General features: G+C 43.5%; 1 protein-coding gene across 1 annotated transcript; it reads right to left on the bottom strand.

Moving 5' to 3' along the window:
• Positions 1–1,030: 1,030 nt before the first annotated feature.
• On the bottom strand, positions 1,031–10,213 carry LOC112259855 (GTPase IMAP family member 9-like). Its single transcript, XM_024434520.2, has 2 exons — positions 9,953–10,213; positions 1,031–3,096 (listed from the first exon to the last, which is right to left on the bottom strand). The coding sequence occupies exons 1-2, from the start codon at positions 9,966–9,968 to the stop codon at positions 1,760–1,762; spliced, it is 1,353 nt and encodes a 450-aa protein (XP_024290288.2). The 5' UTR covers positions 9,969–10,213; the 3' UTR covers positions 1,031–1,759.
• Positions 10,214–16,753: the final 6,540 nt, after the last annotated feature.

Genomic DNA, 16,753 nt, shown 5'->3' with positions numbered 1-16,753 from the left:
ATGGCAACCAACACTCTAGACTTCTAAATAGCTCAGTGCAGTTTTCCTTATTCAATGTTGTTCTGAGGGAACGTCTGAATTAATGTGATTGGTTGGATGAAAACTCAACAGTCAGTGGGTGGAGCTTACAGCGACCTCAGAGTAAAAAAAAAAGAAAAAAAATGCCCTGCTAGGAGACAGGTTGTGTTCACTATTCTGTTTCACTTCACACATCAGTTTGGTCTTTCTCCAATGGATGGGTGTTTGGAATAAGTTAGAAAATTGCCGGTCCAATCAGAATCTTCTCAAAAACAATGGGTGGGTTTAGGGCAAAATCCTATGTTGCCAAACAATGTGCTTTGAAATGGGCTATCCTCTGATTGGTTGAAGATGATTTGATCACTGACAAGTTAGTTTGAATAATACCCCTCATTACAATAATAGGCTCAAACTGTTTCAATGAGGAGTATTGCCAGACTCATACAGTATGTAAAGTGAAATAGAATGGTAAACACTGCGATCAGGCTGGTTACACCAGGCCAGTGTTGGAAAAAGTACCGAATTATCATAATCGAAAATTATTCACGTATAAGTGAAAGTCACCCAGTAAAATAATACTTGAGTAAAATGGTATAAGTATTTGGTTTTAAATATACTTAAGTATATTTGAGAAATTAAATTGACTTTTGATACATTTACTTTAGATCAAAAGTGAAAGTGTAAATAATTCAAATTCCTTACATTAAGCAAAACAGACGGCACCATTTTCTTGTTTTTTATTCATTTATGGATAGCCAGGGGCCACTCCAACACTCAGACATCATTTACAAATGAAGCATGTGTGTTTAATGAGTCAGCCAGAGGAAGTAGGGATGACCAGGGATGTTTTCTTGATAAGTGAGTGAATTGGATCCTGCCTGCTAAGAATTCAAAGTGTAACGAGTACTTTTGGGTGTCAGGGAAAATGTATGGAGTTAAAAGTACATTATTTTCCTTAGGAATGTAGTGTTAGGTTCTTATTTTTCAGAGTAAATGACCCAAAGACACCAGAGAAGCTTTAACCAAGTTTAATTCTTTCCAAAGATTATGTACAGCTGTAATCAGACAGCAAAACATTTCTCACATCACAGTTATATACAGTATATCACAAAAGTGAGTACACCCCTCACATTTTTGTAAATATTTGAGTATATTTTTTCATGTGACAACACTGAAGAAATGGCACTTTGCTACAATGTAAAGTAGTGAGTGTACAGCTTGTATAACAGTGTAAATTTGCTGTCCCCTCAAAATAACTCAACACACAGCCATTAATATCTAAACTGCTGGCAACAAAAGTGAGTATGATGCAATGTAACATAGAAACTCTGAATACAGGGTAAAACAAAAAAAACTTTAATGGTTGTCCTAAACTGTCATCCATTGATTCGCCCAAACAAATTACCTCCCTTCACGATGACACGTGAAGGGAGTTTCTGGAAACTCTCTCTGCCACATAAATGTTATCAGCGCCCCAGCCCCTCATCGTGCTTTAGCCATTCTCTCTCTCAGTATCCCAATCACAATGAAAACATTTTATAACTTATCCAACCCGAATTTGGAATGACTGACCCCAGTGCTTACTTTGAGATTAAGGCTCAAATTCCAGTTGATCAACTCCGCACCCATCACCCCTGTTAGAACATACATTTATAAACAACCTTTTATTGCCGGTCATAACTCTTCTCAGAGAGGTTGTGATCACCCTTAATTATTTATTTGTATACCTAGAGTGCTCCTGCTACATCTTTTCATTACTGAAACTCAGTTTCCTGTACCCCTTTGACATATTTCTTACATTCTCCACACTTCCTTTACTCTCCACCAAGACTGCTTTACACTCCACCCAGATTCCCTTACCCTTCTTAAGGACTGCCTCAGCTGCTTTCTCTGCTGCCTCTCCTGGTGTCTCTGCATCTTCTGCTGCCGCAGCTCCAACTACCCCCCCTCCTATTGCTCCTACTAATGCTGCTGTCCCAGCAACAACTCCTGCAGCTATGCCTAACCCTGCACCAACTCCAATGCTTCCTCCGGTCTCCACCGCAACTACAGTTCCTCCTACTGCTACTCCTCCTACTGCTCCTGCTGCCCCGCCTGCTCCTGCTGCTGCTACTCCTCCTGCTACTCCTCCTGCTACTCCTCCTCCTGCTACTCCACCTGCTACTCCTGCTACTCCTCCTGCTACTACACCTGCTACTTTTGCTGCTGTTGCTGCTGCTACTTTTGTACTTAATTGTCCCAATGGCTTTGCAAGAAGTAAGAGTATTATTGCTAATGACCCTACAACCCCAAGTAGAGCTCCTACCACTACACCTGTTGCTACCCCTGACAAATTGATCAGGAGTTTCTTTCTCGCTCTTTCCTTGGATAGTTTTTCAATCTCTTCCTCTGACATCTGGTTGTTTGACTCTCTAATACTCTCTATCTCTGCCTTTATTAATCTCTCTGCCTCTTGGAGCATCTCGTTAGTGTAGCACCCTCCTCCGTTCTCTCTCACCATCTTCTCTATGGTGTTGAGTAGCTCTGCTACTTGGTACTGGTTGTTCCTGTACTCATCCTGCTGACTGGTATTCCAGTATTTGTTGTCGATGACGTGACAGCGGCCACCACATTTCTCCACAAGCTTGTTCAGTTTCATATTTGTTTTCACAAAATCCTGAATGGTTTTTCCTTCAAGAAGCTGGTCACCGTAAGTGAAGAGAACTGTGGCATATTTGAAGGCCTCTGGTGAAAAACATTCCTCAATTTTTGTAATGACTTGTTCGTCGTGGACTGTGTACCTGTCCACTCTAAGCATGAGGAAGGCATGTGGCCCCGGAGCACACTCTACAATACATTTCACTAGTTCAGGTTTCAGCTCCTCTTCAGGGATGTTTGTGTCAAAGAGTCCAGGTGTGTCTACTACAGTGACCTTTCTTCCATTGATGTCCCTGGTCTTTGTTTCGCACATGTGCGTTTCGGAGTTGGCTGAACGACCTATCTTGAACTCTTCCTCTCCTCTTCCAATGATGGTGTTTCCTGCACTGCTTTTGCCACTTCCTGTTTTCCCCAGCAGCACAATCGTCATTGGGTTTGACTCTATAGGGAGGAGGGGTTGTCATTATAACTTAAATATATTTTTATGGACACACTGTACATATTGTTTATAGTAATATAATTGTATAATCCCAAAGATCTCTAAAGGATCCCTGTGTCATTAATTAATAAATGAATTGGAAAATAATTGTATCTTCAATATTGCATTAAAGCTAATTAAGCTAGTCCTTAATTGAACCAATAGTAAAGTGGTCACCCCACCTCTGCTTTGGAAAACAGCTGAGGGACTGGCCTGCAGAAATGTAACTGCTTTCAAATTCATAGACAGAGATACTATCTGACCAAAATGATAGTTTTAACAATGTTTTGAGGCTAAACAGTATTTGTTCACATTTACCTTGTTTACAAACAGAGTAAAACAAGCAGAACTATATATATTGAGTTCTGATGGGGTATGACAGGAGAATTAAGCTCTTGAGACATAAGATATATATTTCAAGAATCAATGGGTACATATAATTAACTTAAAAGTCAAACTGTATGTATTAATTGTTGATTGCACTATTAATGAAAATGTGTGCTTAAAAGTTCATTAACAATAACTAGATCATGATCATTCAAGATTGCGTAGCAGTCAGGCGTCTTTGTCTTCGTCGTGTCCCGTGTATAAATCTTTTTTTCTTCGCACATATATCGTATTATATATTTTTTAACCTCAACTTCAACATACTCTCCTGCAACCCGCATCACACCATGTGGTATGGATCTGCTATTTTCTTTACTTTAGAACCGGAACTAGCTACTAGCTAGTAGTCAGTTAGCCACTGCTAGTGGTCATCGGCTAACCTTTAGCCCGGTCAACTCCTGCCAGTCTGCACAGCGCGATTCAACCCAGAGCATACCGGACTTATTTTTCTACACATCCTACCGCAAGCTCTGAACCTTTTCATCCAGATCATTGCAGCTAGCTAGCTGCTATCCGAGTGGCTACTCCTGGCTAAAGTCTCTGTCCCGAAGCAAGCACCAGTTAACCTGGAGCTAGCCTATGCTAGGCCCATCTCCCGGCTAGCTGAAGAGGTCCATCAGCCACTCTTTGGGCTACAATACCTATTTTTCCAATTGGCCTGGACCCCTTTTACTGCCGATACGGAGCCCCACCGATCCATTACGATTGGTCTACTGACGTAATCCGCCCGAGGGGGCATCAACAGACTCTTCCGTCCCAATGTCCCCCCTGAGGCCCTTCTGCTAGCCTGCTAGCCCTGGCCCGCTAGCTGTCTGAATCGCTGTGTCTCCAGCCCACCTAGCTACTCACTGGACCCTATGATCACTCTGCTACGCATGCTTCTCCCTAATGTCAATATGCCTTTTCCATTGCTGTTTTGGTTAGTGATTATTGTCTTATTTCACTTTAGAGCCTTTAACCCTGCTCAATATGCCTTAGCTAACCCTTCAGTTCCACCTCCCACACATGCGGTGACCTCACCTGGTTTAAATGGTGTCCAGGTTTACCTCCACTGCCCAGGTTTACCTCCACTGTATTCACATCCTACCATACCCTTGTCTGTACATTATGCCTTGAATCTATTCTTCCGTGCCCAGAAACCTGCTCCTTTTACTCTCTGTTCCGAACGCACTAGACGAACAGTTCTTATAGCCTTTAGCCGTACCCTTATCATACTCCTCCTCTGTTCCTCTGGTGATGTAGAGGTTAATCCAGGCCCTGCAGCGCCTATCTCCACTCCCATTCCCCAAGCACTTTTAATTGTTGACTTCTGTAACAGTAAAAGCCTTGGTTTGATGCATGTTAATATTAGAAGTCTCCTCCCTAAGTTTGTTATCCACTGCTTTAGCACTCTGCCAACCCGGATGTCCTAGCCGTGTCTGAATCCTGGCTTAGGAAGGCCACCAAAAATCCTGAAATTTCCATCCCTAACTATAACATTTTCCGACAAGGTAAAACTGCCAAAGGGGGCGGTGTTGCAATCTACTGCAGAGACAGCCTGCAGAGTTATATCATACTATCCAGGTCTGTGCCCAAATAATTTAAGCTTCTACTTTTAAAAATCCACCTTTCCAGAAACAAGTCTCTCACCGTTGCAGCTTGCTATAGACCATCTTCTGCCCCCAGCTGTGCCCTGGACACCATATGTGAATTAATTGCCCCCAATCTATCTTCAGAGCTCGTACTGTTAGGTGACCTAAACTGGGACATGCTTAACACCCCGGCCGTCCTACAATCTAAGCTAGATGCCCTCAATCTCACACAAATTATCAATGAACCTACCAGGTACAACCCCAAATCCGTAAACACGGGCACCCTCATAGATATCATCCTGACCAACCTGCTTTCCAAATACACCTCTGCTGTCTTCAACCAGGATCTCAGCGATCACTGCCTCACTGCCTGCGTCCGTAATGGGTCTGCGGTCAAATGACCACCCATCATCACTGTCAAACGCTCCCTTAAACATTTCAGCCTTTATAATTGGCCTGGCCCGGGTTTCCTGGAAGGATATTGACCTCATTCCATCAGTAGAGGATGCCTGGTTATTCTTTAAAAGTGCTTTCCTCACCATATTAAAAATAAGCATGCCCCATTCCAAAAAAAATTGAACCAGGAACAGTTATAGCCCTTGGTTCACTCCAGACCTGACTGCCCTTGAACAGCACAAAAACATTCTGTGGCATACTGTATTAGCATCGAATAGCCCCTGTGATATGCAACTTTTCAGGGAAGTTAGGAACCAAAATACACAGGCAGTTAGGAAAGCTAAGGCTAGCTTTTTCAAACAGAAATTTGTATCCTGTAGCACAAACTCCCAAAAGTTCTGGGACACTGTAAAGTCCATGGAGAATAAGAGCACCTCCTCCCAGCTGCCCACTGCAATTAGGCTAGGAAATACTGTCACCACCGATAAATCTACGATAATTGAGAATGTCATCAAGCGTTTTTCTACGGCTGGCCATGTTTCCACCTGGCTACGCCTACCCCGGTCAACAGCTCTGCACCCCCCACAGCAACTTGCACAAGCCTCCCCCATTTCTCCTTCACCCAAATACAGATAGCTGATGTTCTGAAAGAGCTGCAAAATCTGGACCCCTATAAATCAGCTGGGCTAGACAATCTGGACCCTCTCTTTCTAAAAGTATCCGCCGCAATTGTTGCAACCCCTATTACTAGCCTGTTTAACCTCTCTTTCGAATCATCTGAGATCCCCAAAGATTGGAAAGCTGCGTGGTCATCCCCCTCTTCAAAGGGGGAGACACTCTAGACCCAAACTGTTACAGACCTATATCTATCCTAACCTGCCTTTCTAAGGTTTTCGAAAGCCAAGTTAACAAACAGATCAACGACCATTTGGAATCCCACCGTACCTTCTCCGCCATGCAATCTGGTTCCCGAGCTGGTCATGGATGCACCTCAGCCACGCTCAAGGTCCTAAATGATATCACAACCGCCATCGATAAGAGACAATACTGTGCAGCTGTATTCATCGACCTGGCCAAGGCTTTCGACTCTGTCAATCACCACATTCTTATCGGCAGACTCAACAGCCTTGGTTTCTCAAATGGCTGCCTCGCCTGGTTCACCAACTACTTCTCAGTCAGAGTTCACTGTGTCAAATCGGAGGGCCTGTTGTACGGACCTCTGGCAGTCTCTATGGGGATGCCACAGGGTTCAATTCTTGGGCTGACTCTTTTCTCTGTATACATCATTGATGTCGCTCTTGTTGCTGGTGATTCTCTGATCCACCTTTACGCAGACGACACTATTCTGTATACTTCTGGCCCTTCTTTGGAAAGTGTGTTAACTAACCTCCAGACGAGCTTCAATACCATACAACTCGGCCTTCAACTGCTCTTAAATGCAAGCAAAACTAAATACATGCTCTTCGACCGATCGCTGCCCGCACCTGCCCACCAGTTCAGCATCACTACACTGGACGGTTCTGACATAGAATATGTGGACAACTACAAATACCTAGGTGTCTGGTTAGACTGTAAACTATCTTTCCAGACTCACATCAAGCATCTCCAATTCAAAATTAAATCTAGAATCGGCTTCCTATTTCGCTCATGCTGCCAAACATACCCCCATAAAACTGACTATCCTACCGATTCTTGACTTTGGCGATGTCATTTACAAAATAGCCTCCAACATTCTACTCAGCAATTTGGATGCAGTCTATCACAGTGCCATCCGTTTTGTCACCAAAGCCCCATATTCTACCCACCACTGCGACCTGTATGCTCTCGTTGGCTGGCCCTCGCTTTATATTCGTCGCCAAACCCACTGGCTCCAGGTCATCTTTGCTAGGTAAAGCCCCGCCTTATCTCAGCTCACTGGTCACCATAGCAGCACCCACCCGTAGCATGCACTCCAGCAGTCACCCCCAAAGCCAATTCCTGCTTGTTTATTCCATGTGTAACTGTGTGTTGTTGTTTGTGTCGCACTGTTTTGCTTTATCTTGGCCAGGTCACAGTTGTAAATGAGTGTTGTAAATGAGTGTTCTCAACTACCTGTTAAATAAAGTTGAAATAAAAATATATACATAAATATATGAATCAAGAAAACTACATGATGCAATTGCTAACAGAACTACAAGCAATGAATAAGAAGATACTCTCCATGCTTGTCGACAAGTGTTTTTCTGTATGAGTAAACGTGTCTATTGGTTTGATCCAAAAGAGTGAAGGAACATAGGAGCTCTCTAAGCAACTTCTCTGTCTTTCAGTTATATTATATCTAAAGTTTAAGTTCAGAGAAAATGTCCTACTTTGTTAACTAAATGGATCTTCCTAGATTCTCTATAAAGTATCTTTGGTGAGATGTGTCGTGGAAATTTCCTGTATTACCAAATCATGAGAGAGCAAACCACACAAGTCAGAGTTATCATAAAGTCCATCTTTAATTATATGAGCTTCACCATAGCCCTGTGAATCTCAGATCAATTCGGTGTCTATAAATGAATTCTCCGAGAGTGTCAACATAATGGCAACTGAGATCCTTTATAGAAAAGACACACCCATCTAAACTCACATGACAAATAACAGATCTTAGAAACATTACACAAATAACCTTTTACCAGAAAAAAAGGAGTATCCAATAACCAGACAGCATTAGCTATAAATTATCGTTCAGTTTGCCCTCTCCTAAACCGAAGATCTCATCTCGTTCTTGGTACCACTTAGAACCAAAACATTACCTCATCCAATGGCATATATCAATAGTCAATTTCTAGATACTCCCATAAAAAATACAACCCCTCCTGGACAAGCTTACAGAGAGGAGTGACTGGCACACAGACATTGTGGGGCCAACCTAACTGGTTCCCCATTAATCACACCATCCCTTCACATGGTTTAGGAATAGTTACAGACACATTCACAGATAAGACTAACCTGACCTCTCCCCTCTCTGGTCCCCAAGTAACTTTTACCCACATAAGCATACTTTATGAAAATTAATAAACATCTTATTTATCAATGTTACCTAAAGGATTCTGATTCTGCTACCACAGATGACTCTGGTACATTTCTTATTTGAAGCAGAATAAATAAAAGTGTTAATCTCAGGATCAAACTTTAATGTGACTTTCTGGCATCATCAAATAATTGTATCTACTTCCCCAGATTCATATGAACTGGTGGATATCTTTTTTTAATGTATCTGCGTCAAATATGAAGGAAGTTAATAGGTCGTTTTGCAACCCAATGCTAACAAGTCTTAGTGAAATGACTGGAAGTCTACAGGACTAATCTAACTCTGGGGAAGTAGATAAAGGGCCTCATTGCCAAAATCCCAAACCCTCCCTATAAAATGAGGGATAGATGTAAATGAATCAATAATCACATGAAATAAATAATACTCTTCAGAAATGACTTTGTCAAAGCAACAACATAACTAGTGCTTTAATGATGGTGAAAACATGGAGAAATGTTGGGGTTAAATGCATTAAAATCTTCCTAAAAGTCACAGAGTGTGCACGGAGGAACATGTCAAAATGCATAATTTTGTGCACTTTTGCAAGTCTTTAGTCATACAAGTCAGATTTTTTGAATTCTCCAAGTGGTCTATATTAAAGGGCACTTCATTTAACATAACAGGCTTTTAAAATTAATTATTGGTGCACAATTTACACAATTACCTTTAATTACCTTTTACCTTTTAATTACCAATTACCTTTAGCTGTTGAGATTAAATAACCTTTTGCATGTATTGTTTAGAGAAAATACTGTTGAGATTGGAATATTTAAAAAAATCTACATTCATGAAGCACTGAAGATTAACCAATTGAATTTAATGTTTATAAAGAGTAAACATTTCATGGTTACATTCATGGTGGATCCCAGTTTTTGTCTGATTATGTAACGGCTTCATTTGATGAGAGCACATGGCTAATGGAGTTTGTTTGAGCTGAAGTGAGACCTTAAAGAAAATAGACGCATCACTTCCTTGTGCCTCTTTTTGTTTTTTTTGTTTTGTTTTGGATGTTTGTCTGACAATTTAGAGTTTTTTAGAGTAAAAAGTTAGAGTCAATTATATTTCTGGAAACAAAGCAATTTAATATAATAGATAAACCAGAATGTGTTGAAACATAATCATTAAAAAACATATAAATGTTTAAATTCAAGTATTTTGTTGTTTGCCTCTAATTCACTCTGCTTGCCCAACCCAAATCTAAAACCTGCCACTTTTCCAACTTTTCACATCATAACCACCTGCACCTAGTTCATTAAATCAAGGACTCCATAATCTAGAAGTCAGTAATCTGAAGATAAGCAATAGTAGCAGAATTAGCCTAGTCCTGGTTTAATTAAAGCTCTGACCAGGAAACCACCCCATAATATAATCTAAAATAAATAAAAAAATGTATTTTTAACAGACACTCACCAGACAATGAAGACATCTTCTCATGAAGACAAGTATCCTCTTCTCAAATGACAGAATGTGAACTTAAAACAATCTATTTAGCTATGAGGAAGCAATGGCGTTTTGAAACCTTCATGTGCTATGTCGAATGTGCCAAAATAAATGTAGAAAATCTCCCCCGCCCCACAAGTGGCTGCATGTTTCATGACAGGAAGATGTTCCTTGCCCTCTGCCTTCGTTCACTCCGCTTCACAGATCTGAGACAACTGGTAAGGGGTGTAAGCAATAGCTCCATCTAGTTTCCACCATATTGCTTTCCCATATCCAGTCCTATCAGATCTGTGAAGGGGAGTAAATGAGAGCAGAGGGGATGGAACATCTTCCTGGAATGACACAGCCATTGTCTCTTGGTCTCTATGTAGTTCACCATAACTACATGACATGTCATACAGTAACACTGATCTTGATTATATGACAGTCAAAAAAACAAACAGAAAGGTTAGAGTTGTGTGACGAATTTTGTTTGTAGGTGTTGAGACCCCTGAGATTAAATGCTGCAAGATTTTGTATGAAAAAGACAAAAATATCCACATTCATGAAGTACTGAAGAGTATCCTATTGAGTTGAATGTTTATAAAGAATAAACACTAGGAAACTCTATATTTTACTTTCTCTTTCAACAGGAAATGACCCCTCCTTGCCGTAAAGATAAGTGTGACGCACCCACCCATGCACACGCACACACACACACACACACACATAGTAAAAACAGGTAGAGTCAGACACATGCCCATGTCTGGCTGTTTCACAATCTATCACCACATCCTGCTTTACAGAGAGAGAGAGACAGAGAGAGATAGAGGGAGAGAGAGGGAGAGACAGAGAGGGAGAGAGAGGGAGAGACAGAGAGGGAGAGAGAGGGAGAGACAGAGAGGGAGAGACAGCGAGAGATGGAGAGACAGAGAGAGATAGAGAGAGGGAGAGACAGAGAGAGATAGAGAGGAAGAGACAGAGAGAGATAGAGAGGGAGAGACAGAGAGAGATAGATAGAGGGAGAGAGGGAGAGAAAGAGAGAGATAGAGAAGGAGAGACAGGGAGAGATAGAGAAGGAGAGACAGGGAGAGATAGAGAAGGAGAGACAGGGAGAGATAGAGAAGGAGAGAGAGGGAGAGAAAGAGAGAGACAGAGAGAGAGAGACAGAGAGATAGAGAGGGAGAGACAGAGAGAGGGAGAGACAGAGAGAGATAGAGAGGGAGAGAAAGAGAGAGAGAGAGAGACAGAGATGGTGGGGGGTTTAGGGAAAGAAAGAGGGAAATTAATAGGTGTGACAAAAAGGGGAAATGTGACAAAACTGACAAACATTGTAGAAGTAATTAAATTCATGTTATAGCCAATCACAGTAAGATGTACGTACGCACCTTCAGAACTATCAGTTGATAGAGTATGAGTGAGAGACACAAAACCCAATCTAAACCTTTTAAAATATTTTATTAACCCAGTAAACAGTAGCATCAGAGAGAGACGAGATTCCGATCAGTTTTGATTTCTCAGAAGAGAGTGGGAGGTGTTCTGCCAGATACAGACAGAAAGAGAAAGATAGCCTCTCTACTGCTGTTGTGTGGTGTAGATTCATAATAATTGCTGACAAATGTGATACACTCCTGTTTTATAAATAGATAAATCAACAGAATATGGAATACTTATTCCACAGTCCTAAAATTGAGAAATCATTTAGAAGAGAAAATAATACATAATAATCTTATATATATTTTTTTACTTTAAAGACTTTTGTCCATAAAAAAAAGCATAGGTCGCTGTGTGCTTCTTTAGCAGTTCATCAGTAATTTAATTTATTGACCTTTTGCTGAAATACACCAGTATTCTAGTCCAGTAGTCATCTTGTCCAACCGTTAAGCTTTTACCATAGTACCATAGTATCCTCCAAGCTCATCATTAAGCTCGAGGCCCTGGGTCTGAACCCCGCCCTGTGTAATTGAGTCCTGGACTTCCTGGCGTGCCGCCCCTAGGTGAAGGTGGGAAACAACACCACCACTTCACTGATCCTCAACACTGGGGCCACACAAGGGTGCGTACTCAGCCCCCTCCTCTACTCCCTGTTCACCCATGACTGTGTGGCCAACCAAGCCTCCAACTCAATCATCAAGTTTGCAGACAACACAACAGTAGTAGGCTTGATTACCAACAACAACGGGAGGAGGTGAGGGCTCTGGGAGTATGATGCCAGGAAAACAACCTCTCACTCAACAAAACAAAGGAGATGATCGGAAACAGCAGAGGGAGCATCCCCCCATCAGCATTTTTTATTTTTTATTTAACTAGTCAAGTCAGGTAAGAACAAATTCTTATTTTCAATGACAGCCTAGGAACAGTGGGTTAACTGCCTGTTCAGGAGCAGAACGACAGATCTGTACCTTATCAGCTCGGGGGTTTGAACTTGCAACCTTCAGGTTACTAGTCTAACGCTCTAACCACTAGGCTATCCTGCCGCCCCAGAGAAGGTAGAAAGTTAAGTCCCTCGACGTACACATCACTGACAAGCTGAAACAGACATTGTGGTGAAGAAGGCGCAATAGCGCCTCTTCAACCTCAAGAGGCTGAAGAAATGTGGCTTGTCACTTAAAACCCTCACAAACTTTTACAGATGCACAATTGAGAGCATCCTGTTGGGCTTTACACCACTTGGTACGGCAACTGTACCGCCCACAACCGCGGGGCGGAAGGTGGTGAAGGTGGTGCGGTCTGCACAACCCATCACCGGGTGCAAACTACCTGCCCTCCAGGACACCTACAGCACCCGATGTCACAGGAAGGCCAAAAACATCATCAAGGACAACAACCACTCGAGCCACTGCCTGTTCATCCCGTTATCATCCAGAAGGTGAGGTCAGTACAGGTGCATAGTCTCTTAGTCTATGTCGCTCTGACATTGCTCGTCCATATATTTATATATTCTTAATTCCATTCCTTACTTAGATTTGTGTGTATTGGGTATATGTTGTTAAATTGTTATATATTTCCTGTTAGATATTATTGCACTGTCGGAACTAGAAGCTCAAGCATTTCACTACACCCGCAATAACATCTTTTATTGTTTTGGCAAGCAATTCTAATCAACAGAGTATGGAATACAAGCCTTAACACACTCCTTCTGTAATCATTTAAAAGAGTAAATACAAAATGAATCATAGTAATCAAATAAGTCAGCAAGATTTTTTTGTAAATAAAGTCAATATTTTTACAATTGAGGTGATGTCACTGACTACATTTCCATGAACTATAAGCTATTAGGCTGTAAAAAGGGAAACCCTGATATCAAATCTTGTCACGGTCGTCGTATAGAGGAGACCAAGGCGCAGCGTGGTAAGCGTACATACTTCTTTTAATGAAAGAACGAACACTGAACAAAACTATACATAACGTAAAGCTATTATGGCTAGTGCAGACAGGCAACTAAACATAGACTAAGAACCCACAAACTACCCAAGGAATAAAGGAATATGGCTACCTAAATATGGTCCCCAATAAGAGACAATGATAAACTGCTGGTTGCCCCTTTAATGAAAATGAGTTCATGAACAATAACTACATGAATCAACAAAACTACATGTCACAATTCCCCCAAAAACTATAAACAAGAAGATTTTTAAAAATTTTACTAGGCAAGTCAGTTAAGAACAAATTCTTATTTTCAATGACAGCATAGGAACAGTGGGTTAACTGCCTGTTCAGGGGCAGAACGACAGATTTGTACCTTGTCAGCTCGGGGATTCAAACTTGCAACCTTTCAGTTACTAGTCCAACGCTCTAACCACTAGGCTACCCTGCCACCCCAAGATACTCACTGTCCATCCTTGTCGAACAAGTGTAATATTTTTCCGTATAAGCAACCTTGACGGAACTTTCTGAGCAACTTCTCTGTCTTTCTGTTATATTGTATTTAGTTTAAGTAAAGAGAAATTGTCCCACTTTGTTAACTAAATGGATCTTCCTAGATTCTCTGTAGAGTATCTCTATGGTGATTCTCCTCCTGTACACTTCTCATTTGTAGCAGGCTAAATACAACATTTTGAATTGCAGGATCAAACTTTAATGGGACTTTTCTGCATCATCAAATAATTGTATCTACTTCCCCAGATTCATATGAACTGGTGGATATCTTTTTTTAATGTATCTGCGTCAAATATGAAGGAAGTTAATAGGTCGTTTCGCGAGCCAATACTAACTAGTGTTAATGCTATGACTGGAAGTCTACAGGAACAGCTAGCATGCTAGCAATTCCAGTCATTGCACTAACGCTACTTAGCAAAACAAGTTCATCTGACTCTGGGGAAGTAGATAAAGGGTGACCCGGAGGGCGAGGCGCAGGGCGATCCGGGTGGAGGCGGTGGAAATCCCTCAAGAGGGAAGGGTCTAAAATGTCCCCCCCGGTACCCAGCACCTCTCCTCCGGACCGTACCTCTCCCAGTCCACGAGGTACTGCAGGCCCCTCACCCGGCGTCTCGAGTCCAGAATAGCTCGTAGTGTGTACGCCGGGGACCCCTCGATATCCAGAGGGGGCGGAGAGACCTCCGGTACCTCACCTTCTTGTAGGGGACCAGCTACCACCGGCCTGAGGAGAGACACATGAAACGAGGGGTTGATGCAATAGTAAGAGGGAAGTTGCAATCTATAACACACCTCGTTTATCCTCCTCAGGACTTTAAATGGCCCCACACACTGCGGCCCCAGCTTCCGGCAGGGCAGGCGGAGGGGTAGGTTTCAGGTCGAGAGCCAGACCCTGTCCCCTGGTGCGAACACAGGGGCCTCACTGCGGTGGCGGTCAGCGCTCTTCTTCTGCCATTCACTGGCCTGCTTGAGAGAGTCCTGGACTGCCCGCCAGGTCTCTCTAGAGCGCTGTACCCACTACTCCACCGCAGGAGCTTCGGTCTGACTCTGATGCCACGGAGCCAGGACCGGCTGGTAGCCCAGTACGCATTCGGATGGCGACATGTTCGTGGATGAGTGAGGGAGTGAGTTCTGGGCCAACTCTGCCCAAGGGACGTACCTCGCCCATTCTCCTGGCCGGTCCTGGCAATACGACCTCAGAAACCTACCCACTTCCTGGTTCACTCTCTCCACCTGCCCATTACTCTCGGGGTGATAACCAGAGGTAAGGCTGACCGAGACCCCCAGACGCTCCATAAACGCCCTCCAAACCCGGGACGTGAACTGGGGACCTCGATCAGTTACAATGTCCTCCGGAACCCCGTAGTGCCAGAAGACGTGGGTAAATAGAGCCTCCGCAGTCTGTAGGGCCGTAAGGAGACCAGGCAATGGGAGGAGACGGCAGGACTTAGAGAACCGATCCACAACGACCAGAATGGTAGTGTTCCCCTGAGATGGAAAAAATTGAAAAAAATCTACCGATAGATGAGACCAGGGCCGTTGTGGAACCGGGAGGGGTTGTAACCTCCCTCTAGGCAGGTGCTTAGGAGCCTTACTCTGAGCGCATACCGAACAGGAGGAGACATAGAGCCTCACGTCCTTAGCTAAGGTGGGCCACCAGTATTTCCCCCTAAGACCCCGCACTGTCCTCGCAATCCCCGGATGACCCGAAGAAGGTAGTGTGTGAGCCCACCGAATCAATTGATCATGGACACCAATGGTACCTAAGACTGGTCGGACACTATGAAGGCGCAGGTTCTACCCTCAACGCCCGCTCGATGTCTGCGTCCACCTCCCATACCACCGGGGCCACCAGCCAAGAGGCTGGAAGGATGGGAGTAGGATCGATGGACCGGTCCTCGGTGTCATAGAGACGGGACAGCGCGTCGGCCTTAGTGTTAAGGGAACCTGGTCTGTAAGAGATCGTAAATCTGAAGTGTGTAAAGAACATGGCCCACCTAGCCTGACGCGGATTCAGTCTCCTCGCCACCCGGATATACTCCAGATTGCGGTGGTCAGTCCAGATGAGGAAAGGATGTTTAGCCCCCTCAAGCCAGTGTCTCCTCACTTTCAGGGCTTTTACCATAGCTAGTAACTCCCGGTCTCCCACATCATAGTTCCGCTCCGCAGGACCCAGCTTCTTAGAAAAGAAAGCGCAGGGAAAGAAAGCGCAGCTTCAGTGGCGTGCCCGAGCGCTGTGACAGCACGGCTCCAACCCCAACCTCGGACGCATCCACCTCCACTATGAATGCTAACGAAGGGTCCGGATGCGCCAACACGGGAGCTCCAGTAAACAGCGCCTTCAACTGGTTGAAGCCCGTGCAAGTCCCTGAGAATCTCATCTACAAAGGATTGGAAGACGGCTGGAGCATTCTTTAACTCATAAGGCATGACGAGGTACTCATAGTGGCCTGATGTGGTACTAAACGCTGTTTTCCACTCGACTCCTCCCCGAATACGCACCAGATTATATGCGCTCCTGAGGTCCAGCTTTGTGAAAAAAAAACGCACTCCATGGAATGATTCCACCGCCGTAGCGATGAGAGGTAGCGGATAACTAAATCCCACTGTGATCGAATTTAGACCTCGATAATCAATGCACGGACACAATCCTCCCTCCTTTTTCCTCACAAAAAAGAAACTCGAGGAGACGGGTTGTCTCAGAGATTCTGTGACATATGTCTCCATAACCAATGTCTCCTCCTGTGACAATGGGTACACGTGACTCCTGGGAAGTGCAGCGTTTTCCTGGATGTTTATCACGCAATCCCACCGTCGATGGAGTGGTAATTTGGTCGCCTTCTTTTTACTAAAAGCGATAGCCAAATCGGCATATTCTGGGGGAATGCGCACAGTGGAAACCTGGTCTGGACTCTC

The sequence above is a fragment of the Oncorhynchus tshawytscha genome, linkage group LG10 (genome assembly GCF_018296145.1).
Source record: "Oncorhynchus tshawytscha isolate Ot180627B linkage group LG10, Otsh_v2.0, whole genome shotgun sequence".
Taxonomy (NCBI): Eukaryota; Metazoa; Chordata; class Actinopteri; order Salmoniformes; family Salmonidae; genus Oncorhynchus; species Oncorhynchus tshawytscha.
This window is presented reverse-complemented; position numbering and strand designations above follow the sequence as displayed.